This window comes from Haliotis rubra, unplaced genomic scaffold (assembly GCF_003918875.1).
Source record: "Haliotis rubra isolate DU_JTF1 unplaced genomic scaffold, ASM391887v1 Scf219, whole genome shotgun sequence".
In the NCBI taxonomy this organism is placed as follows: domain Eukaryota; kingdom Metazoa; phylum Mollusca; class Gastropoda; order Lepetellida; family Haliotidae; genus Haliotis; species Haliotis rubra.
Window position 1 is genome coordinate 850,340 of NW_025766214.1, and position 26,102 is coordinate 876,441.

The following is a 26,102-nucleotide window of genomic DNA, read 5'->3' on the forward strand; positions in this document are numbered from 1 at the left end:
GTTTGGAGGGTTTATTAGACGTGTAATCTTGTATACATTACCGTAATGGGGTTTTTCCTGCAGACAGTTGTTTCAGTACTTCATATCTTTGTGCAAAAACGCTATTCCTGTTCAGAACTAACGTATTGTCTTTGAAACAAGATAGGTCTCACATTTCCCTAAAAACATTTATCAAGGGTTTGATGCAAGCTGTCAGATTGTAACCGGATTAGAAATTCAGGGCCGTAGGGAGAGCCCAGGTGTCCCCTAGAATCTTTTTACAGATTAATTTTTGTGCATCAAACTATTGATATAACACTGTTCTAACGTGGATGGTGCCCCCCTTATTAATAAAAGTTAACTGCGGCCCTGAAATTATTTTTGGCAGCCCATGACAGTCGACGCCATGTCCCAATAGCTCAGATCGACGCTCGTGATATTAATCGCTGCAATGTCTGGTCCAGACTCAATTATTTAAAAACCGCGGTCATGCAGCTGGAATAATATTGCAGTACGTCGTAAACAAACGTATGTATGCTTCATCACCGATCCAATCTTCTCCGAGTTACCTCTTTCTCAGTTGGTGGTGGAAATCCTTATGACACCAAACCACATTGCCCACGTGGAATTTCCAATTAGTGCAAATCAATTATTGAACCACTCATCCCCTTAGTTTCCTTTTTATCAGTTATTGCCAGAACCCATCGAAGTTTTTTCCCCGCAGATATTAAGCTAAATGTTTTGTTTTCAATGTTTGTTGGTCTATTTTAATAACAGCATCACTATGATCTCTCTCTCCCATCCATCAAACTTTGGTAAAGATTCCTTTCATGTATAGGCAATTTATGTACAGTACTGTGAAAGCCAGAACAATCATTACCGAAAATGGGTAATTGTTGTGCGAAGACAATCATATCTTTAAGCTCTACCTTGTCTCATCTTAGAAGTAGCGTATCTTTCATGCCAATAATAATCTGCAAATACAAAAGCCTCAATGAAGATTTTTTTGCTGCACCAACGAGGTCACCATGGGTCCTTTTTGTATAAAAATAGCAATAAAAGGAATAACTGAATGCATAACACTGTCCCTTAACCATGTGTATGACATGATCTCAGCCACTGGTTCAAGACTAGTAAATGCAAATTTGTTTTTAATATGAATTTGTTGATCATATGAACAATGTTTACCAGTCTCGAAACAAACGAGATGCCTCAATGCGTATTAAGAGTGCTGACATTATATTGTTGCCATTCCAACATTAGAGACACCATGTATGGCTTACACACTGTACCCAAGCCGGCAACCAAGTCTCCATGTCAATGTTATCAAAATGTTAACAGCACTCTTTTCATGTCTTACTTTTCAGATGTAAGTGGTTTGGGAAATTTGGAGCAGAGCTTATGAACATATGCTCAAATCATCTACTGGGACAGCTAAGGCAGACTACACCTACCATGAAATGACCATTCCCGCAGTCATGTTACAAACAAGTGCAAAATACTACATGAATTTTGTTGTTTTTTAATTTAAATTTCAACACAGAAATTTTACAATTATGAATACATGCATGATTTACAACAATGTCCTGACAATTGACAAAATAATGAAAAAGGTCAAAGTTTGTAAACATATAAGTTAATAATAATAATATTAATAATAATAAAAATGGCTATACAAGGCAATAATTACAAGGTGCTTCAACTACAGAATTTGTACACAAAGCCTTAGTGTTCATATGGGTGCGATGTCCAGTGGGTCTGAGGCCTGAATGGCTCAGTCAACAAGACATGGAGTGGACATGAGCCCAGCAAGAATTGTCAATGCAATAGTGGAGTAGAGAACACACTTAGCCAGCAGTCCAGTCTTTCAATGTATGATCAATGAAAATAACTTCATTTTTACTCAAAATATCCATTCATTGCCTTGAATTAAAAGTTTTCAACTCAATTTCATGAAGACCAATGGAAGATGCATGAAGACATGATAAATTTACTCAATTTCACCCTTTAGCATTCCTCAATAGCAGCCACAGGATTGCTAAGGGGTCAACACTGTGGTAACTTAAATAATCAACAGAAATTGAACATAAAAGAATTGTACACCCAAGAGGTAAATGACACATTGTACTCGATGGTGCAAGAATTGGAGATTTATTGTCATGCACATAAACACCAGTCTCAAAGTTTTGACGAACATTCAAAGTTTGTAAAGGGTAATTTCAATGAAAAACTTTGATAAAAGTGCAACATCTAAACTTGTATGTTTAAAAGCACAACCACACAAATCTAATGGTAGCTGTGAGTTTCTGTATCAACATCTGTCTACAGGGAGAAGCACTGTGAAGATAAAAAAAAAAAAAAAGTTAAAAAGTCAACTCCTCCCTGTGTAAAATCTGAGCATGATAACTTGTGAAGGATTGGGTAGGAAGGACACACTGGTCAACAATAAAGGTGGAACGTTAAATATTATGTTGCACCAATGTTCTCACACTGTGTCAATAATATGTGCTCTTTAGCTTCAGATTTCAACACTACACCAATAGATGATTGCTCTGCATCTTAACAACTAGTACATTTGTAATAAGTAAAGTGTTCAAAATGCAATGTTCCTGTGAAAATACTAAGGGAATATACATGAAAACAAACATCAACTATTGAGTTGTGCTTCATTACTGTACTTAGCAACAACAAACTAGTTTTCAATGCATTAACAGAAAAGGCCTCAAATACTTTCAGCAAACATGTGGAATTTGTACGTAACATTTGGGAGAATGTGAGCAAAAACAAGGGGATATGTGAAAACTTGTCTTGTAATGGTAGGAAAATATTTCTTCTTAAGATGGGAATGGGAAATATATTAATAAAGTTGTACATGTACACCACTGGAAGGTTAATACCAGCCTCATTTACATAACAACAAACAGTGCCAACATTCCTGGTGAAGCAGATTCGCCCTCCACGCAATCACGAGTAGGGATATGATTAGGTATCAAACACAAACAAAACAGTTTTGTTCTTTTCAAACAGATCTATCAGTCTGGTTTTTTTGTGTTGAGGATGCTGGTAACTGTTGTAGAAACAAGGTGTTAAGAATGTCCATCTAAGTGCAATAATAATTCAATACATCACATAGCAAAAATCCTCCTTATATATAGTCATTGTGTTCAGTATGAGTCTTGTAAACACATTTATGTCAGTCATCAATGTGCCCTGGAAACGATGCTCAGATGACTGACAGACATTGTACTCCTGTAGATCGACGAGTATCAAACCGGTATATCCAATAGCTCCTTATGGCAGAAGGTGTCAACATGGCTCAAGCTGACCTTGATCCAGCTTGAAGGAATGAAGCTGGTGTACTTCCTGCTGATCACTGTAGCACACACATCCATGTATGTAAGTACATACATTATGTGCATGTGTTCATGTATAAGTACTAGTGGCACTGACAAATATCCAGGGTCTACACAGGCCATCTGCCATAGGGCGTCGGGCTGGCTGGCAGCTTCATCACACAGACTGACTCAGGATCAAGTCTAAAGAGTAGGAGGTTCAATCCTCACTTTGTGAAATCATAAGAACACATTTCCTTGTCACAAAAGTTAGTGCCTCTTGCACAATGTGGAGATTGCCGTCATCTCAGGTCTGCTTTCCTTCTGATCAGAAGCAGCAGTCATGACAGCTGGCTGGCTGGCTTCAGCCATTGTTTTCATTAATCCCAGTCACTGCTAGACAGAAAGCTGTCTAACTTAACAGAGGGAGGGGTGGCTGGGCTTAGGAGGGCAAGGGTGAGGGATGGACAGGCGTCATCGTCGTCAGGTGTTTAAGTCTGGGACTTGACTAGAATTGAGGGTCAAGAAAGTAAACAATATCAACAAAACAAGGAGACAACTTTCTTGGAGAAAGACACATGACTTTTTTTTTTTAAACAGTAACAAAAATAAAAACAGTAATATGTGTTCATATGGACAAGAACACATACTTGTCAACTCTCATACAGATAGGATCAATAACTTACAGCCATAGGTTGAGATCAAAAAGTAACAGGTCTATCTACAGTTTGAAATGTGTACAGCCATAGATTTGATTTGTTAGGAAGCCAGCTTCCTGCGACGAGTGACTGGATTGACACCCCCCTGCGATAGGAAAGGGCAATAGACCGGTGATTCACTGGATAGTCCAGCATATTATGCCTTTTCTTTGTTGTTTTGCTGGTTTACTGCATCCTTTCTAGGTGGCATCCTCTCATTTAGTTTGTCTAAGCATTTAGCCTCCTCGAATCCGCTGATCTTGTGAGTTGGAGAGAAACCACTCAAAGCTGGAAGAGAGAATATGATCCAAATTTTAGTGATTAAATGCTTGTCTGATCAGAGATAACTTCAGATTGTCAAGTTGTAAAATAACTTTTGGATTTGAGACAAACCTTCATCTTAATATCTGTGACAAAAATCAAAATGTTTGAAATACAGCATAATTCTGTGAACTTATAAACATTATCAGATCAATAGTTTCAATAGGTTAAGGAAGGTAAACATACTCTACTGAACACAAACTAATAATTTTTTCTAACCTTGAATCACTAAAAATATTTGTAGGTCCCTTCAACTTTGACACAATGGTGTTTGACTGTACATGGAAAATAGTTGATACTATATTTCCTATAATAGCAGCTGGGGCCATTTCTACTACTGTACAACATCTCTTTAAAGGTGAATTATAGTGACGGTTTCCTTAAATGTTCCCTTTGTTTCACTTTGGGAGTCACAGTGTCCACCAGCATTATTCAGAACAGACACCTGGTCTAAGTGAGTGAGTGAGTGAGTTAAAATTTTAAGTCACATCGGCAGTATTTCAGCCATATTACCTGGTCTAAGGTTTGTGCTGACATCTGCATGTCTACTGGATGAAACGAGGAAACTTTCATAGCAAGATACAGTACATACCACTTTTGAGAGTATCCTTTCCTCCAGACAACGCACCAAGAGGTAACAATCCATTTGGAGTGAGACCTTTGAGTTGAAGCACGCTTTCGCTCTCTTCTCTGCAACAAAGAGGTATTTATTTAGATGAAAAGGAAAAAGAAATTTGCTCAATATCATTCATGTAATGTGTTGTCTAATGCAGCACTCACTAATAAAATACTAGCTTATGACAATGATCTGAAAATAACAGTATGAACTATACAATACAGTGATTTGGATTAAGATGACATGCATCAACAAAACAGGAAGCATGATCATCTGACCCTCATATCAAATTTCACAACAACACAAGCAGAAAATAGATGGGAATTGTTCTTATCTGACATTTTTTGAATGGCTTCCATGGTGGCCACGTTGAACACAGGATCAGAATTGTGTCACTGGATGTATTCACTGGCCTTGTGATTGTATGACTGTCAGGCAGGTCACAACATAAATTCACATTATTTACGTTTAGTCAAAAATAAATTTGGCTGATCTTGTAAAGTGAGAACCACATCTTACCTCAGAACGGTGAAGACTCTGGCCATTTTGCCAATTGCCCTGATTTTGTTGCGGATCACCTCCTTCCTGGCTGCCACTAAACCCGCTATAATAAACACCACACCTTAGCCTTCATTCAGTAAAACATATCTATAACACAACTGTGAGCATCTATCACAAATAATTTGAGAGCCTGCATCTATTGAATTAAGATAGCATAGAGAGAATTAAATGATATTTAGCATTTAAAAACTTCTATAAAAAGACTTACATAAAAAGTTATAGATCACATTTAAACAAGAGTTTAAGAAAAACTGAAAAAAACCCAACCCATTATCAAATAAAGGCTTAAAGAACATGGTGAATGGTATTCCCAGTGGATAGGAACTGATTTCACTGAAGGATTGTTTTCAAAATAAAATTTTCCAAGTACAATTTACAAATTTGATTTGTACCATTCACCATGTAGAATTGCCAAACACTCACAAAATAAGTGCCAGAAAATGGTGAAAGGTGCGATGCAATTGGATGTCATAATGAACGTACCAAGTTTGAAATCAATCCAACATTAGATGTTTTTGAGTTGGCAATGTCCAGGTAGGGGGGGAAGAAAAAACATGAAAGAAAAAAGAAACAACAAATACAGTAATGATAATCTTCCTGCAGGAGGAGGTTCAAGCTGTGGAGATGATGAGAAGGTCAATTAGTAATGTGTAACCCGTGACTGGTGTATGCATATTACCTTCATTCCTGATCCAGTATATTAAACATTCGGACATACAGGTTATACTGTATTTAGGCATTCAGACAATTGCTGGCATAGTAAATACACTCATCAGCACAACTACAACTACTGCTTTCATTATCAAAGCGCATTTTACACTTTACAATTAAGATATGAACAGGACATGAGCTTTTCCTCAGAATTGGTTCTAGTTGAAATACTAGAGTTCAATATGCTTCATTGATTTATCCAGATATACAAGTACGTTTATAATTGTACTGAAGTTCCAAGCTTGTGTATTTTTAATAACATGCAAGTACAAAATTGTCAGTGATGTTTATGACAAAATGAGTAAATGAGAAAGTCGTTCTAGTAGATTAGCATTAAACCTAGGCAGCAAACTTGAGTCAAATCAAACAACAATAATGAAACACAATTTTAGCTTAGAACATATTAATGTTAATTGAGAGATATAAAACAAGATGAAACACAAGAAACTTCTAATTCTAAATCTGTAAATGATACATATATATGCCTGTAGACATCATCATTAGGCAAAATATTTGGCTGAAAAAAGTTTGATACAGAGTTAACTTGTCAACATGTACATGGAACAATAAGAAACATTCCCAAGGAGATAAATCATTGATCTTATTGAAGGATTTTCAAGAAATAGGACATGTGGCAACATCCTGAGATGATTGAGTCAACCATCCCTTGAGACACAGTAGCAAATTGATGATGTCCACAGAAAGCTGCTGAGGTCAGGGAAAATGAAACAATTACAATCTTCCTACAAAAAATCTTGCCTCATTACAGCTGAATAAGCAAGTAAATGGAATAAATCTCAAATGGCATTTGTTTAAAAACATGGTTAATTTCCTGAGAAGCACCCGCAAATGAGTAAATGCAAATACAGGCTTGCCACTATAGGTTGAAGTATTGCAAGTTGTGGTGTTTAATGCCATGACACACAAAAGCAGGTGGGTGGATTGTCTGGTTTGCCTACAAGCTGAGCCTATAGCGATGGCTGACAGAACTGGTGAGCGCAAGCAGCTGGTGCCAAGCCACCACAGCAAATCTACATACAATGTTAGGATAAACTTGTGACATTAGAAGTGGAGAGAGGCTGGAACACTGGTGTCAACACACACACACACACACCCAAAAGCACACCCTCAGCATCTCTCCTCCACTTTTTGCCACAAGTCATCTTTTTTAACTTACCACTCCGCTGCACTTTTTAAGCATGCAGGGATAACAAAGGTGCAACACAGGTCACCAATAGCATATCGAGGGGAGAAGAAAGAAAGAGAGAGAGAAAAAAACAGTATGAAACACTGAGTATATATTACAAGGCTACACCCAATAAGTATTTTACATAATACTTAAGTTTCATATGTCAATACTACATGCTAATTATTTACAATACTCTGGGGCTAAATTCAAAAAGAATTAAAATTTAGGAAATTTGAAATTTTACAGGTGTAACAACTACAAAATACCTTACTTCAAGAGCATAAAAATGATAAAAATATGCAGAAAGGCAGCAAATTTGTTGCAGCTCAGAACTTTAATACATTGATTTACCTGTAAATGTTAAGAAAAAGGAAGTCTTAGCAACTCTGAAAAGTAAGCTCAATCAAAGACAGAAGCATGATGCTTTGAGATGTATGATGAAGCAGACAGAAATGTGCATCCTACAGGCCTCTATGTCATACATCCAACACCAATATCAAAGATATAAATGGGTGAGTGGGTGTGCGTACATGCCTGTATTTATTTCAGTATGTAATTTTTAAAATAGAAACATGATGAAATTGACTTTGCTGGTACTATGACATTCAATGTTCCTCTTGGTTGAAGAATTTGAAGGAGCTGTCTTTGCATGGCAATGAATGTATGTGTGTATTTCTGACCAATGAAAAAGTCTTCCTCTTTCTGCCTTGCCCAATAGCATTGTCAAGAAAGATTAATATAGCTACACAGCTCAGCTATAAAAATATTAATGAACAAAAACAAAACGGCTACGGTCACTAGCAAATGTGTGATAATGTTTTCAGTGACAATCTAATTCTAACAGAAAAAGCTGATTGCAAGACAGAACAGTAGCTGCTCATGCTGGGTCTAGGATGACAACACTACTAATGTAATAGCCAGGGAAGCGGCTAGCACACACAAAGGGGAACATATGTGAAGTGAACACCTCACCTTCTAGGGAATCATCTCCTTCAGTCATAAGCTCATCATCTGAGCATATGTTGAGGATGTTGACAAGCATTTCTGTCACTGGAAAAACAAACATGCCAGTTTATGTATTTGCAGGGGACGTAGGCTGGAGGTCTTCTGGCGTTGACAGATTGTAGATGATCTGCTCGTCTTCTCACTTGCCAGCAACTCCTGACATTCCTAGCCATTTCTGCTTACTTTATTCCATCTTCATTTTTCATCCAGTTACATAATCTGGTATAATTTTCATTCCATGAATAGAAATGTTTCGTCAAATGATAAGATCTATGCTCTAAACCACATTTTGTCTCAAGCAAAGTGAAAGAGAAACAGATCTTATCAGGTACAAAAATTCTTTTTACTACGCCCTCCCAATAAAAAGTTTACACAGGTTACTGAGTTCTGTGAAAAATAACTGAAGATGTTTCAACTATTCACAGGTCTTTATTAAATATGCAACTCCTTTTTGAATGTCCTTATAAACACTGTACATGATATTGTCCATGAAATGCTATGTAGTACTTGTACCTTTCTCCCCTACAAATGGAAGAGACCATGTGAACACATCCATGAAGTTTGGCAACCAGTACGGGTGCGGAGAGCAGTTGAACTGTCTGATGTTCATCACATTGTTTTCATACTTCAGTATGGCAGCTGAAACATGATTGTGACAGTTCAATGTGTATACATACAGTGTATGACTGACTGTAAGACAAAGGAATGTGTCAAGCATAGCATCACAGGGATGGAAATTAGCACCAGACCGCACATGTTTTGTTAATGTTGTAGGTATGCTCAGGTCTAGTAGAATTTCAAATATTTTGATAATTGTGTTAAACATAATTATTCTTGGTTAGTAGACATCCACGGTTAATTTCTATTTCTGCAAACAACATGTAGAGATATTGTATACAACATACAACTAATCTTCCATAACTAATTACTTACAAGATTTCTGATCTGTTTTCTATGATACTAACCACATTGATCTAAAAGGCCCTAATTATTTACTTCAGATAAGTTAAGTAGCAGTAGTGGTGACCTCACTTATGAAACAAAGCAAATGTGGGCAATTGAATAATAGAAAAGACAATAATAATCAATGGATAATTGAGGATGTAAGCATCACTGCAGCAACTTACCTTTATTGTTGTAAACATCCAAATAGTTTGGTGCTGAGAATATTGTTATTAATGATGGAAAACCTGTTGTCTGACTTTTCCTATACATTCTGTACCTGAAAGAGAACAAAGACCTTCCTTGTCATAAAACTGCAATGTCAACTTCAGGTTTCCAAAACAATGTATTTGAAACACTTGCATCAGCATATGTTGACGATGAGAAAATAGCATGTTTATTGTGTCTTTCACATAGAAGCACAAAAGGAGATAATTCAATCTGTACTTCATCTTTCACAAAATGCAAATAGAAACTTAAATAACAGGTAACTTAACTTTCTATAATCACACTTATAAAATTTACCATATAGACTTGAAAATCTAATTATTGCTTACCCAGCGTCCTGTGCCTCATGTGCTCTGATTATTGACAACAAGTTGTTTTGTTGCAAAAAATCACAACATGCTGCATAGCTGCAACAGAAAATCATCAACATACAAATTCATCTGTTTTGTAACACATTGACATATTATCATTATCATTATATGCTCATTACATAATAAAACAAGGGTTTTAGCATGTCTGGTGTATCACCAATGACTGGAGGTGAATGGGATATTATCAAGTTCAAGATTATTCCACTTAGATTGGGATGTACATGTGTGTGTTTGTAACGGCTTACAGCGTACATGGTATACAGACTCCAAGCCAACCAGTACTTGTTCCATCCCCTTAAAAAGCCAAGCAACAAGCAGTTTTACAAGTACAATCTTTGAAAGTCTTTTGGCATTAGATGGCTGGGAATCCAAACCATATATTCTGCTCTCCAGACAGACAATATCCACTACATTAATGAGGTAGTATTATGAAATCTAACAATGAAATAATGTAAGATATGGAGAATATAGTAAACATTTACCTGTAAAAATATGAGCAACCCCTAACTGTATTATGTGTGAAATGTTCTGTTGTTTTTTCATTTCCAAAATCTTCCAATGGATCTGACCACAATATATCACACATGGGACCGAATGCTGGAGGCTCCTTGAATCTGTCCAGCTACAAGAATAAAATTCAGTTGTGGAAAACAAACACCTATGGACTACAAAACCAATGAAGAAAAATAATTATCTAGTATCAGTCTGAATGGGTTGGAATATTAAGTGCATGGTCTGAAAATATAGAGATAAATATTTCATATGCAATTAATCAAGAATATGGCATTTCATTAGCAAAACACAGAAGAATTATTAATGCTAAGTTAACAATAGACGCTCTTTTTGGTTGAACAATATTCAACTTACCTTTCGGATATCTTCCAAATTGTGAATTTCTGGTGAAAGCCCCCCATGGACACAGAGAAACTGCTGATTCATTAAAGCTGCTAGTGGCAGACAGTCAAAGGATTCCATGCAGGCATCATATACCCTTTCTGTGTACTTTATTTTACCTAGAAAATAAGTTACAATGAGAAATGAAAAATGTGTGGCCTAACATCACTAACATATGTGTGAATTGTTTTGGATTTTGATACTCTACCTGAAAAACAACAACACCCCACTACCCCATGGGTACAAAAATAGAAAAAGCAAACCTTTCTTTAAACATATTAGACCAGAATATCAGGTACAATATATCACAATTCTAAAGTTTGAAAGATTTGTTTTTCACACATCAACATTTAACTATAGAATTAGAGGATACTGTTTAAAAATACTTACATTCTTGTTTAAATGTGAAATACTCTGTTAGATGCCTACATTCGTGGTTTCCTCGTAAGAGGAAAAATGTGTTTGGATACAATATTTTCAAAGCCCACAGGTATAATACACACTGAAACAGAAAGAAAAAACAATTTAACTATACAAGTTTTACCTGCAAGCTTCTGCACCAAACACCAAAGAAGCCCATATGAAAACATGACATAGAACAAGGTACCTAAATAGGATACACTCAGAGCAAGGAACCACAGGTACACACCAGCTCATTTCAGACTAGTAGTTCATGAAACAAATTACACTACGTTGGGGAGAAAATAACACCTCAGGAATGGCTTGCCTTGCTTTGTCTAGTGACCATTTCCATCAACAAACATGTGGCAGTGAAAAGTAGCCAAACCATGAAACATTTATGTAAATTTGAGTCAATATTCAAACAGTAACACAAGACCTGTGTCATGTCTCAGTTGAAAGTTGCATTTTACAGTTATGTTGATGCCATGTCACTGTACAGTACTTGTTTTATAATGTTATTTGATCTATCAATAGAAAACTTGTGTTGGACAGTATGCGATGCATCAGATGTTTGATGAATTATTACACTTTTAACAATACACAATACCATTTGTCAGTTCACTGCCTTAGACATTGTCCAAATTACAGTCATTACAATGCCAACATTTTCAATATTCATGACACAAAACCATATCAACATAAATTCAACATCTTTGCATACTTTGACCTGGGGATCTATTCAACTAATGTTGAATGTGTTTAAACAAATGAACAAAGCAAACATATGGATACATTATCATGACCCCTTCATTCTCCCTCCTCGCCAAAATAATGAGCAAAAAAATAATGAAAACAAGTTCTATTAATGAGAGCACTATTTAAGACTGGATAAAGTGATTGATAATCGGAAAAATCGTCGATTGGAAAAATTATTAACGATTATCGATATGAAAACTGTTATTGATAACATCATACATTAACTTTTGTGACAGAAACAAGTCTTAATTTTCTCACAACCGACAAATGTAGGACTTAATTCATGGTCTGCTTCTAAATTATGTTTGGGATGCTTAAAGTTACATCTCCCTAATATATTGATAATCAATTGAGTGATATTTAGTTAACAATTATCAATCTCTATTATCTAAATCAATAGCCAACCATAGTACTACTACTGAAATATTTTTATTTATTTAGGGGAGGTAGAGAGAGAGAGAGAGAGAAAAAAAAGAGGAAAGAAAGGAATGACAGCAACATTTACACAATTCTTTACTCATGGAGAGATAGTCTGAAAATGCCTGCGATCTTTAGCTGTTCTCTTAGAACATTCAACGCAGGTAACCCCAAAAAAATCTGAGTACCAGTTTAAAAAAAAAAGTGCTATGAGTTAACATTGATAGCTAACACCAATAATTGATATTCAATTGTGACCCAGAAAACCCAAAATTACACCTGAGGTCATGTCATCAGTACAACCGAGGAAAACATGGTGAAAGCAGCTTAAATAGTGGCAGGGCTGAATCATATCTGTGGAAGCACTGCCAGAGAGCTAAGTATAGATCAACTCCCACACTTCTTGCAGCACCTACTAATCAATGCTAATATTGACCTTGACAAGGGAAAAATATTCTCTGCAGCACACTGAGCCTTGCTCGAGGCCATCTCATCAAATTCTGTTTTGTATGCATCCTTCACTTTCCTTGAAATACAATTTAATACTAATTCGAATGGGCCCCCTTCTCTGCCAAGCCTTCAGACATTATCACTTTCCTTGCATACTGGCCAATGCAGTTAGCTTATGAAATGAGTGGGTAGCTGCATTCGGAGGATATCACCATGGGAAACAAGGGCTACATAAACTGGGAGTTAATGGACTACAGTATGCTCAATCATTCACATGAACTCAGTGGTACATACAGAGACAATGGCTCAGACTCTTCATGCTTACAGACTTTTCAATGAAATTTGCAACTAATTTATGTTATGTTTCTTTTTCAGGAGATGATAATTTACTACTGATCAGAACTTAGTAATGAAAGCAAGAGGTGACAATGTTTATCCTTATTCTATGTCTGGAATGTCAAAAATATGTGCAACGTGTATCAACAATATTCTACCATATATTTCTTGTCTATATAGGCATGACATGTTCAATATGATTTTTATTGTACACAACCTTTAAAATAAAAATTCCTCATGCTCTATAGACAGATCTTTTGACCACACTCAAAGACAGTGAGACACCTAAAATTCACTGTTTCAGGACAAAAAACTATCCTGATGCTGTTATCTTGTTACTGCAATTTTTTGTTTTAAATACAGCTACTATTAGCTGTACACAGTATGCAAATTGTTTTCTACATAGATGCAAAAAATAGTTTAAGTAAATTCTTAAAAGAAGTGAGTGGTAGTCGTGAATTTTGTTTTCTACAAAACGTAAAACATTGTGCCAACAAAAGTTATATTATAGTATGTCTGCTTCATGAAAGAATGAAGTAATGTAGGTATGAGGCTTGGAAAGCAAGAAACATACTTGGTGGGAAATAGAAATTGAACGAGCAATCACAGATTTCTGGCTTGCTAAGCAAGAAACATTTGCACAGCAAATTGTAGTGCCTTAGGTAAATGAGTCACATATGCCTCACAAATTAGAAACACAAAGACTCCAAAGTATGTTCTTTTTCCCCATGCCAGAAACATTCAACACAACTGTAAAGGAATGGTCATCACACCTATTTTCAAGTAGATGGAAAGCCGACAATGATCAGGTCATATGTCATGTTTCAATGCAAGGTGGCAGTAAATGTCTTAATACATTTGTATAACATTGGAAAAATTGGCTTGAACTTGGCAATCAGAATGAAGCAAAATTATGACGATCAGTAAAAACTTATGAAAACAACTTAATAAGGGATCCCATGGTTCATACTACAATATCGTTTGACAGTATTCTTTTGTATTGTCAGCAGAAGTTGACAATTTCTAATTCAGCAATTTGAATGGTCAAACCCAAAGTCTCAAAGTTAAGTTAAAAAAGAAAAGGAAAAAAGTTACTAATGCAAGATTAATTTCAGTAAGTCCATCAAAACTGACTGCCTGCCAACTGACTATAGTGAGTTAATATTTAACGTCACATTGGCAATATCTCGGCCATATCGTGACGAAAACAATTTATACAATAAAAAATAAAATCATTTTGAAGAGTAAAACCTGTCGACGATGGACAGTAGGAATAACATTAAAATTAACTGTATTGACTACATTTTACTGTTTCACAATATTGGACACAAAAGTAAATGACGAACACTTGATAACATAAAGCAGTGGTGTGAGGATTAATTTAATTCACATAATTTTACTGTGCGAAGTGCCATCATGTTTACATACTTCTGACATGCACAAACTGTTATTTTACTTCACACGATGGCATGTACTTTTTAAACTTTGCATATCAAAACATAATGGCAATCATTTTGGAAATATGAGTGATAACTGACATGATTCCAAGCTGCATTATTTGCTTCGACTTCTTGGTTTTACCAGTGGCTACCTGGAAATGACATTTGTAGCCATATGGCTATTTGGTAAAAATTAAACTTTTGAGCCTGTATTTATGACCCCATGGTACTAGATAGATAGGTTATAAGAGTTATAACCAGTTCTCATCTAAAGTAACATCAACACCTATTTGGACACTCATCCAACATTTTACCTGCATCCTAACTCTGGCACATAGCACTGGGTGTTTTTCTGATTACATTTACAAAGGAAATGCACCATGCTCAAAAAGATGTGTACTGATATGTCACTGTATATTAATATGTCACCATATATAATACAAAAAGAAGAACAAATGGATCATGACACATAATGTTAAACTTAAAGTGGTTATGAAGAAAAACAACACTATACAAAATAATATCTGCTAAAATGATTGACATCCATTACAGTCGATTGGCAATGTTTCTCATGATTTATGTTTGTGCCACCTACTTTTCTTTTTAGTTGGTCAAGGTGTGGAAGATCTCATTGAACTGCAGTGTTTGGAAAGTAACCTTATAAACTGTATGCTGCACTTTATCTAACAAATATTATGGCCCTGAAGTTTTTCTTGGCATTTTATCAACTTTAACCATTTTTTGACCAACCAACATAAGTTTGTATTTCCACTTCACCGCTGACTATTTGTGCAACATCACGACATGCCTATTCATTTGTAACATGAATTCATGGGCCTATGTTCCAATATGGATGACTCACGGTTCTTAAATTCATTACAAACCAAGGCCAACTTACCCATGTAGTAAATTGGCCTTGTCCTAAGTTGTTTTACCAAATCTAGTTATGTCACTACTAGTCTTAAATGAGCTGAAGGCTAGAACATGACTCATGTTCCAGCTGATCCTTGGATCAACCTATCATCATTTCTTTTGATGATCATGATGGAATATGGTTCACCATAATAAAAAGCACATTTTACTGTCTCACAATAATAAAAAGGGCATTTGTAATGCACTGAGGGGCATTGAAGGGTCAAGCTCAAAGCACTACAATCTGATTATTATTAACCTGGATAACCCAAGCTGTGTGTGACGTGCTAGAAGGTTAATAGTCACAGGACTTATCCCACCAGGTACCCATTTTCTGCTGGGTGAACAGAGGCAAGTTTGAACAAACTCATTTGCCTAAAGGTGAGACCTCATGTATCACATGGTTTGTTGTGGGGCAGGACTGAAGTCCTAGAAACACTCAGGAGTCAAGCAGCCAAACACAGTCACCCATCAAACAGTGCTTAACTTCAACTGATTTGTGACCTGAGCTCTACACATGTGACCACACACAACAATCACCAAGAAATCTCTCCATATTGACTATTTTAGCATAAACTTCTGATAACATACTGTCACAAACACAATTTGGTAAATATGCCATATACTACTTATTTTAAAAGCAACTTTGGTGTGCACAGATCTTTTGATAACTTTAAACTGTGTACTGTCAATTCAAATTTACTGATAAAGAGAGCAAATATTTGTGTTAGGACAAGTTGACTAAAGATTTTTAGTGCAGACACTGACACTGAGGCAACAGTGCTAACTCCTATTTGCACCAGATGCTTACCTGAAAAAAAAAACATTTTAAAATCCATACTAACCTCTATGCTAAAATATCCTCTGTCTACATAGTCTCCTAGGAAGAGGTAGCGTGTTGTTGCTGGTGGGCCACCCACTTCAAATAATTTCATAAGGTCATAAAATTGACCATGTATGTCCCCGCACACTGAAAACAGAAAACAAAACAATACTTGGCATTCAAATGTGCAAAATGTAACAAAGATTTACTGGAAGCGCAATACATCACTCTATGTACATCGAATTAAAGTGAATGCTAATTATACCCGACTCAAGTTTGATTGGACATTGGAATTGGCATTTGGCTGTTGGAATGATTGTAAATAGAACTGAACCATATGCAAGATGCAATCAATCTTTCTATTCTGACAAATACAATCATTGTTGAGACAGTTCATGCTTGATTGTCTTCACTCCACTAAGCAACAATACTGAACAACAAAATGCCCACCAATAATAAGCATTATGAACCATACATGCTTCATATAAACTGCTGTTACAGTTGATGATACCCTAACATCACTTCCAGTTTGGGGAAAACATGACCAATGAAGAACTTTGAAAGCCTCTAGCTTGTACCAACAGGTTCCATAAGCACTACAAGTTTAATGACCAATCACCATGGCCTTTATTCTTGGCCATCATATGTTTGCGCATTGCTTAACGCCACACTAAGCAATGGCGTTCTGTAAATAAATTGACCAGACAGTGACTAACATCAAGAGCATCCATCTACACTACTGAAATGAATTGTCAACAAGTCAGAGAGGTTAACAATCTTATGTTGTGAGTTACTTCTTACGACAGGTATGGGTACTAGAAGATCTTCACAGGTCTCAGCAATGAAACACTTGTAGATAATGCACCCAAAGTTGCAACTAATTACAATCATGAATGCTCATTGTCATGGACAGTTGAGTGTGTATATGCAATCCGAAGACATTATGGCACTTGACTCCAGAGATGATCATTGGGAAGAATATCCAATTCACTTGTATCAAGGCATATCCGGGGAAAACGTTTGATTCTTGAACACATTCATTTTCATAATCATAGGAATTATCCAGGTGAACTCCAACAGTATTCCATACACACAGTCATACAACATTTTACTGATGAGGAGCTATTTTATTGCATACACTTGTCATATCCATCAGTATTTCCTCCCATTCATGTGACAGCGCTGGTTGAGCTAGAGGCTGCCACCAGCTTTCCAAATGAAGGTACTGTAAGCTCCACCAGACAAGATCAATAACTAGGTCAGATGCCTTCCCTTGTCACTGAGGCTGTCACAACAGAACTAGCCACTTTGGGTGAAATCTCAGCTATCCATGAAACATTCTCCAGCGTATGCAACATTCCAATGAAAGGATAGTTTAACTTCTCAGGTGGCAGTAGATGTTTATAACCCTTCCTTTGTATTAACAGGAACTGTCTGCCAAACCACAAGTTAAAAATGGTTTAATCCAGAATCGTGTACTGCTTCTACAGAGTTTCTTCTATAGACGGTATTCCCTGGTCTTTCAGGTATTTGCCATGAGTTTCAATCAAAACAATCAATACCATGGATGTCAACATGGATGTTCCACACCAATTTTAACGCCTTACGAATGCAGATTTGGGTTTAATAATTTTACTGATAACTGTTGTGTAAAGGTTAATGTATTCTAACTCCTGACTCCATAATCTTCCACAAAGGGAGACAACAGAACATGAAAGTCTTGCTGAAAGCTGCATGTTATACTTGTAAATAGCAGTATCTATACCAAGAGGGTACAGATTTAAAACCCCAATATAGCAGACATGACTAGCTTGTGCAGTCGGATAACTGACTATGATGCAAATGGGTGTGAATTCTCAAATTCGTAGAATAATATTTCCAATTCACATTATTATGTGCTCTCCATTACACTGATGACAAGACTTACAACAGTGTATGAAATAAGGCCCGTCTGACCGCCGGAGATGGGCTAGAATTCTGACAGACAGGCTAAATTTACAGCTAGTCAGCCTGATGGTCTGGTAATTTTTTTAGATGTTCTATACATCTGAGTAAATTCACCATATTTGGTCTGGTTAAATCCATTTTGGGCTGGTAACATTTTGAAGTTACAAGCCCTGATGTCTGGCTGGACTTTTGGCTTATTTCATACACTGCTAACAAGATGGAAGAGGCTTTGCTTTTATACTTAGTTTTATTGTGAATGTTATGATAAATTATAACAGGAAATCTAGACTGTACAACCACAATTATGAATCAAATAGATTGTTTCCAATTTGGTTGCCACGGACACTTAGTTCAGATTCCTGATCAAATCCATCATTGGGCTTACATTTTCAGTCAAGTACCAATGACTTTCACAACAAAAATATGGGAGTTCCAACACTGGATGGGTAAAACCTGCGACATGTGGCATTGGCCTCTATATTTCCGAATAATTTACCAGTCTAAGTAAACTTAGACTCAGTACTATTCGTTACACTACTATACTGAGTCTAACAAACCCCAGTAGAAAGTCGAGACAGCTAACCGTCCAATCACACGTGAGATGACAGAACGGATTTTACAAATCAGATAATGGCTACTATTTAGGGTTTGGCGGGACTTACAAAATAGTTCTTGGATTTTGTCTTCCCCGGTCGCCAACACTGATCTCTCAACAAATGAAAATCTGCATAAAACCTGCATTATTGACATACAGTATACATGCTTAGGGTTTTCTGATAACATGGTTACTATTAACTTACATTTCTGCAAGATGACATCCTGGAATAGTGACAAAACGCTATTTTCAGCGACTGTAGTGAATAATGGCGTCCTCCATGTGTATCACTCAGAAGTGATCATGCGGAAACTAGCATTCGGAATTTGAGGTAAAGGTTCGAATGGTATGTGCGAAAAGGTTAGCTGACACGACCTTCTACTAGGGTTTGTTAGACTCAGTATGGCAGTGTAACGAATAAAACTGAGCCTCAGTTTACTTGACTGAAAAATTTACTCAAGTCACATCAATGCAGATGCTTAAGTTTTTGATGTGACGAGTGAATGCTTTAACTAATAGGCCACCCCACCGACCCTCTTATAAGAACCGAAAAGCCAGTGATCAATGTGTCCCTTCCATACGCTTATATTACACTATGTCCTCTTTTTAAAGTTCATGCCGTAAGGGTGTATAGAAAAATAATGCAGCTCCTCCTCGACTTGAACACTTTGCAAAGATACCTCAATACCTACCCCACAACAGCAGACATGATTGTTCTTTAAAAAGCAAATGTGAATAAATAACCAGCAATTAAGGATACTATTTTTCTTGTAGAAACATATAAAGAAATTGTCGTGCTAAGATACATTATAATTATCATTTTCACAAAAGTGACTGACATATGCAGGATTCCAAATGACCAAAGGTTGTGGTTCATTCTTGAGCTTACCACCTAACTTCATTTATGATGTAAATATCACTACTTATAAGCAGCAGTTCCATTTATAATTTAACTCTCATTTTGTTAACCTAGCATGAACCTGTAACAAACCAATTGAATTTTCGGGGGTGTACACTACAAAAAGAGCAGTGTGTACATGACATGCAAGTGCTGTTTTCAGGCATCTGCTGGAGGACAGGCTTTCTGATTGGCCCACAGAAACGCAGTTAAAGCTCCCTACTAGCAAGGATAATCAGTGGAGGCAAGAGATTGAACCTTTTTTCAATAAATCAAATCAGGAAACTGACACATGTGAAATATTCCAACCATGCAAAAATTGAACATACTGTGGAAACCAATGATTTCCAATCATGATTCTATCATGTTTGTTTGTTCAGTATACTCCTTCACCATGGAAGTCTGTAAATTATCTAAGCTGGACCATGCTTAAACTGCGAGCAATAATCCACACCAACTGGGCCCAATGACACACACAAAACCCAACAAATTGCTATGTCTGATCACACGAATTCATTTGAACAGAAAAATTAGTGAAGTCAGTGACTAGTAAGCTTCCAGAATGACAAGGAAGAATTTTGAGGGATGGGGATGGGTGTGGGTGTGGGCTGAAGGAATCCATGTAAATAGTGCACAAGAAATGACACCCCTCTAAGTCCCATAACTGCCTTCTGAAGTAAAATCCAGCTTATCAAAATTGCCTTCCCACACATTGTCACTGTCAGTTAATGGATAAATTACAATTTTAAAGATGTCTTTACCTGTGACGGGAGCTTCTATGTCTATCATGGTCTTTTCTTGCCTCAGCAAGGCAGCACCTTCGTTGATAATCCGTAAAGCTACATCTTCAGTCACTCTTCCTTCCAGAATGAAATGTTGTTTCAGGACATCTGGTTTTGGTTTGCCTTTTGCATCAAACACTTCACTCATTGTAAGCCTATGACTGGGCGGAAAGGGCACACCTGGAAAAAAACAACACATTACACAATATAGGTATATCTACTTCAAGTACTCATGTGATTTTAGGTTAACTGCAATTTCAACTGTCATGTAATGCCACCCTCTGACATATTTCTGGTCCAAGTATCACTATTTCCACCCAAGTATCGTTAAAAAAACTTTAAAATTAATAATCACAAAAGTGACTGTCAATTCAGCTAAAAAACAAAACCCAAAGTGCCAAATTAAACAGTGACACATTAAAATATACTAGGCATATAAAGAAACTGTGCATTTCCACTGCCACCGGAACACCAACTGCACTGGTGAGACGCTACCAGAACACAAATCACCTCATCGATCGGCCACGTTCTGGACGTCCATGTGTTACAATGCCAAGACAGGACAGATGGATAAGGGTGACCCATCTTCGCCACAGGTTTCAGACTGCAGTGATGACTGCCCGAACCATCCCAGGACTTCGCCGTATCCACCCAAAACAGTTCGACAACGTTTACGTCATCACGGGATCAGACCACGACGTCCCGCCATACGGCCTATCCTGACAACACGTCATCGACAAGCTCGCCAAATGTGGTGCCGAAATCATGTCCGCAGACCCTTGTTTTGGTGGAGAAATGTTGTTTTTACAGCTGAGTCCAGGTTTAACATTTCCCATAGTGATGGACATCAATGTGCCTATAGACGCGTGGGAGAACGTTATGCACAGGCCTGTGTTTGGAGAGGAATCGCTTTGGTGGTGGTTCCGTGATGATTTGGGGTGGAATAACAGCACGCCAAAGAACTCCTTTGGTGATTGTTCAGGGCAACTTAACTGGTGTGGGCTACAGGGATCAGATTCTTCGACCTGTGGCAACTCCTTTTCTGCAACGTCATGGCCCTGGGTTAACATTCCAACAGGACAATGCCCGCCCTCATACGGCAAGGGTTGCTACGGATTTCTTGCAACACCACAATGTTGACTTACTGCCTTGGCCTGCAAATTCACCGGATCTCTCCCCGATAGAGCATGTTTGGGACGAGATGGATCGATGTCTACACCGTCTTCCTCCTCCACCAGATATAACGTCCTTGACCTTGTCACAGACCTTGAGAGAATCTGGCGTGACATCCCACAAGCCTTCCTTGCACGTTTGATAGGCTCTATGCGTCGTCGATGCACTGCTGTTCTCAATACCAATGGTGGACATACCCGTTATTGAGCTTGTGACATGGTCGTTTGACCCCTGTCCCGCTAGTGGACTCGTGACGTCATTGTGATTGACTTTCCAATTGAAATTCTCCCGACTTGTTATGGTCTCATGATCCCACCATTAAAGTTTATATATACCTTTGACATTGTTATCGTACTTATCAACTGGGATAATATTTTGACAATGCACAGTTTCTTTATGTGGCTAGCATACATAATTAAATTGTGAAAACATTCCGTCATTACAAGATATAAAGTAATTGACAAACTCATGTAGCACAGCTATGAGATATTATGAATACTGGATAACAAATACAAATATTTATTCATGAATATAACAGTAAAGCATTCCATGTATTATTTACCATATTCAATTAGAAAATAGATACATCAATGATCATAGCAATGCCTATGATACTTTGTTTGGTTGACAGTACAATAAGGGACCTTGGCAAACTGATACATGGCCTGAATGTATTCCATCTTGCATAGCCACTTTGACAAATATCAATTTAACAAAAATAACTCTAAATATTCCAGTTCTAGTCACCACCAAAAAAACTAAATTCATAAATTTGCTGAAGTGAATTTGCTAAAGAGGGTGATGAGTACTAGTCCTACTCTCAAAGATACCATTGTACAACATTTTTTATACGAGGTAGATTACATAAAAAAATGCATTTTTCTCCAAATTCTACGCTTTGTAAGTACCAGTATATTATTTTTAATTGGACTTGACTGGCAAATTAATTAAGCTATGTTAGTGAAAGGACTGGGGCAATTCATACACATCTTTCAGATATACTGTCAACAGTTCAACTAATGATAGATACATGAATAGGGTATTATCCTCAATTTCTTTCCTCTATATATGCATCATAACCAATAGCAGTACAGGAAAACCATAACTGAAGCAGTGAAGTGTATCCACAAGCAATATTATTGATGGATTGCATACATGTCTAATGTGCAAGATATGCATTCAGAGTAATAGTTCAAAATAACAATTTTTCCCATTTCCCAGAGTGTCTTTCCTTTAGTAGTCAGTCAAGCTGAAACTAATGTTTGCATTGTATGGAGTGCAATTTAAGCAACACTTTGTAACACAGTAAAATGACGACTTGATTTCGCTATCTGTTAAATTAAACTTTAACTGATGACTGGTTCATCAGCAACTACTAATATAAGCATTGAAGACAAATATTGGGTAATAATGAATCATTCTACTTCATATGCTTGAAGATTAACATTGACATAGAAATGATAAGATGTGACACAAAAAGGTGTGTTTACTTGTTTCTATTGCTACCAATGTTGGACCTGATCATGAAATTACTCCATTTCATAAATTGGGATCATTTGGCTCCTCCCTATTTTGATCAGGATCACTGACACTCTTGATTGAAAAGGGTTTTATTTACAAACCTATAACAAAATGTGTTTTATGCTCAAATTAACACTTTTTTAAAGCAAAGCTGTTGCAGTTCAAATGTGAACACTTTCCGTGTTTGTACTGGAGTGAGTTATTTTTAATGTTATTTTGAACAGTATTCCAGTCACAACACAGCGTATCAGCTTACATTAGGAATAATGCACGCATTACAAAGTTACCACAATGGTGAAACCCTGGGAATGGTGCTGACACAACTAGCTGCATATTTGGGGCAAAATATTATTCAAACCAACTCATGTTTTGGAAGAACACTGGCAAAATAACAGATGAGCACATATTTTACTTTTTGAACAGTTCTACAGTACATATATTGGTTTACCTTAATAGCATCATATCATATATAGTGAATAGAAGCAGGTGTGAAAATTTGTTTTCTCTAGCTTTCAACAAGTGGTTAAATGCACCAGCTGTGAATAGTCCAATCTAATGTACCCAAAGCATGTAAACAGCTGCAATATGATAATGCACACTGATGCAGGTGAGGAGAGAGTAAGTCGTTCACCTTTGTAATCAAATTGGGAAAATATTAGCATTAATGGTTCCATGACCATAGATGTTAGTTTGTTCATATATTTTTTCATTAATAAGGGCATACAGATAAGGAAAATCACAAATTGTACCCTTTCCTTCTATAAAAATTGTACTCACTAAACAAGATTATGGGAACTAAATTGTGAACATGACATACACAGGCAAAATGAAACATTAACAGCAAAATTCTGAAATAGTGTAATTCCTTTGGCAATGACAGTGACTGGCTGCCAAACCCAGGGCACCTGTCAGACCATGGAAGCCACAGATGTTATGACATTTGAAGAAGGAAGTGCTGTATTTCTGTACAAAACATTTAACAACGTATTCAATTATATGAGTTTCAGTAGTTCAAAATATAAAAGAATTAGCATGAATTGTGATAATAAAGAATATTTCAGGGTATTTCAAGATCTCGCATGCAATGGTGTTAGTTCCAAGTCAAACCAAATCTGTCCTTTTATGGTCTGTTGTCAGAGAATGGCGATTTGCAAAATATCTTCTCCCGCAATAACGTGGATTTTAAATACAATATACACATAACACTCAGGAAAAGGTTATTAGCAAAAACGTTACAATAACAGTGCACCAAACGTACCGTTACTACGGATATTATATGGACACATCTGCAAGCAAAATATATTTTACTCCGAGATGACAGAGCTGTCAAAATCAGAAAGCAAAATTCTGCAAAGGCAAACAACTGTTAAAAGAAAGTATGTGTAGATAGTCAAAGCATAACATCGGTGAGCCAGTTTCGCGTGCTGAAAATTTTGACAACAGTGGCGTCCTAGCGTTTATGCTTATGATAATGGCCGACATTACTATCATGGCGGGGGAAGGGAACCGCAGAAGACTTCTCACATTATGAAACTTACTTTTCACAACCCTCTCCGTCGTCGACAGCTTACCATCGGTCGTAGCCATCTTTAGGCCCACCAATTACAAGCAATAGGTGTGAGTGCCTTCGATGGCACTCGGTTGGATTGATATCTCTACGATAACCCTACCACTCTCCCAGATACGATTCAAGATGGCGTTCACAACATACTATTTGCATTTAGAGATGTCCTAGTGCGCATTTCTCTGCGCAACCTTGCCATCGCCCTGGGAGTCGAGTTAGGCGATACTAAAGGATAAATTTTCTATGCGCTATTTTGAAATGTATTTTGGGTTGGTCGACATAACCTTCTCCAAATTGTAATAAATGCTTGTTTCATAGTAGTTGATCAGAAAATACAACGTTTTCCGTAAACTGAACTGCGGATAAATTCATATTGATTTCACTGGGAACAGACCTGACTCAAAAAAGCTCGTCTATTGCATGTAAATAATCAATAAGCATAAATAATTGAGGGGCAGGTTGATACATGCTTATCATAATCTGATAGACAGATCAAATGAGGACGAATGAAACCATCTCAGAGCACATCACGCCAAAATTGCATTTTCAGTTCTGGTGAATTGAAGTTCTATGCTGCATCGTAATAACTACCCCTTTCATCATTGAAGTCAAGGCAAATTTAATGCAATTCAGTTTACAAATTCATATCAACAATAGACTAAATCACAATATGATTATATATGCCTGTAGAATATAAACTTCAAATTAAACGAAGTACCTTATCCCCGCACTAAAACTGACTTACAGTATATAGGCCTACATTAAACATCAAGAGAAATCAAACATTGTTTTATCAAAACGAAATACAAAACGACAATATAATGTTTATAAACGTACCAACGTAATATTTTATTAATTATTTCCAAGTTCACGCGAGACCTGAACTGGGGACGGGAGCTAGTTAACTGGGTTCAAGCCTTCTTTGAGATGAATTTTAGTTCTGGCAGGGCGTGTCAGCTTGAAGCCCGACTTTCGAAAGTTACCATTTTGTCGAACTCCATAATATTGTTATGGTGCGGACCAGCCTACAAACATAATCAACGCGAACCGGGATTCGAACCCACAAACCAAGGGACACAACTCTGCACAGCTAAATGGTGGCAACATAGGTCACTTGGCCACTCATGTCGCCTGGGCTTAAGAGCGTCAATGTATACTACCCATCAAAAGTTAAGACTCACCTAAAGCACTCACTATATGTTATGTATAATATATGGTTACATCGAAGATTAATTTCTCT

At 36.9% G+C, this 26,102-nt stretch overlaps 1 protein-coding gene across 7 annotated transcripts in view; it reads right to left on the reverse strand.

The window, feature by feature from the left end:
* Window positions 1-1,485: 1,485 nt before the first annotated feature.
* The window catches only part of LOC124277167 (serine/threonine-protein phosphatase 2B catalytic subunit alpha isoform-like), a 52,677-nt gene continuing 28,060 nt past the window's right edge, over window positions 1,486-26,102 (reverse strand). The window contains exons 1-14 of one of the 7 annotated variants that reach the window (XM_046712834.1): window positions 24,837-25,053; window positions 20,584-20,784; window positions 16,405-16,529; window positions 11,238-11,349; window positions 10,821-10,966; window positions 10,436-10,575; window positions 9,912-9,989; window positions 9,540-9,634; window positions 8,926-9,051; window positions 8,380-8,457; window positions 7,396-7,407; window positions 5,466-5,541; window positions 4,923-5,020; window positions 1,486-4,297 (exon numbers count right to left, since the gene is read on the reverse strand). In XM_046712834.1, the coding sequence (XP_046568790.1) occupies window positions 4,167-4,297; window positions 4,923-5,020; window positions 5,466-5,541; window positions 7,396-7,407; window positions 8,380-8,457; window positions 8,926-9,051; window positions 9,540-9,634; window positions 9,912-9,989; window positions 10,436-10,575; window positions 10,821-10,966; window positions 11,238-11,349; window positions 16,405-16,529; window positions 20,584-20,784; window positions 24,837-24,885 (1,467 nt within the window). In that variant the 5' untranslated portion in view covers window positions 24,886-25,053 and the 3' untranslated portion in view covers window positions 1,486-4,166. Of the gene's footprint in view, window positions 4,298-4,922; window positions 5,021-5,465; window positions 5,551-7,395; window positions 7,408-8,379; window positions 8,458-8,925; window positions 9,052-9,539; window positions 9,635-9,911; window positions 9,990-10,435; window positions 10,576-10,820; window positions 10,967-11,237; window positions 11,350-16,404; window positions 16,530-20,583; window positions 20,785-24,836; window positions 25,054-26,102 lie in introns of those variants that run through there. The other 6 variants (XM_046712839.1, XM_046712832.1, XM_046712837.1 and 3 more) reach the window with 6 other exon arrangements.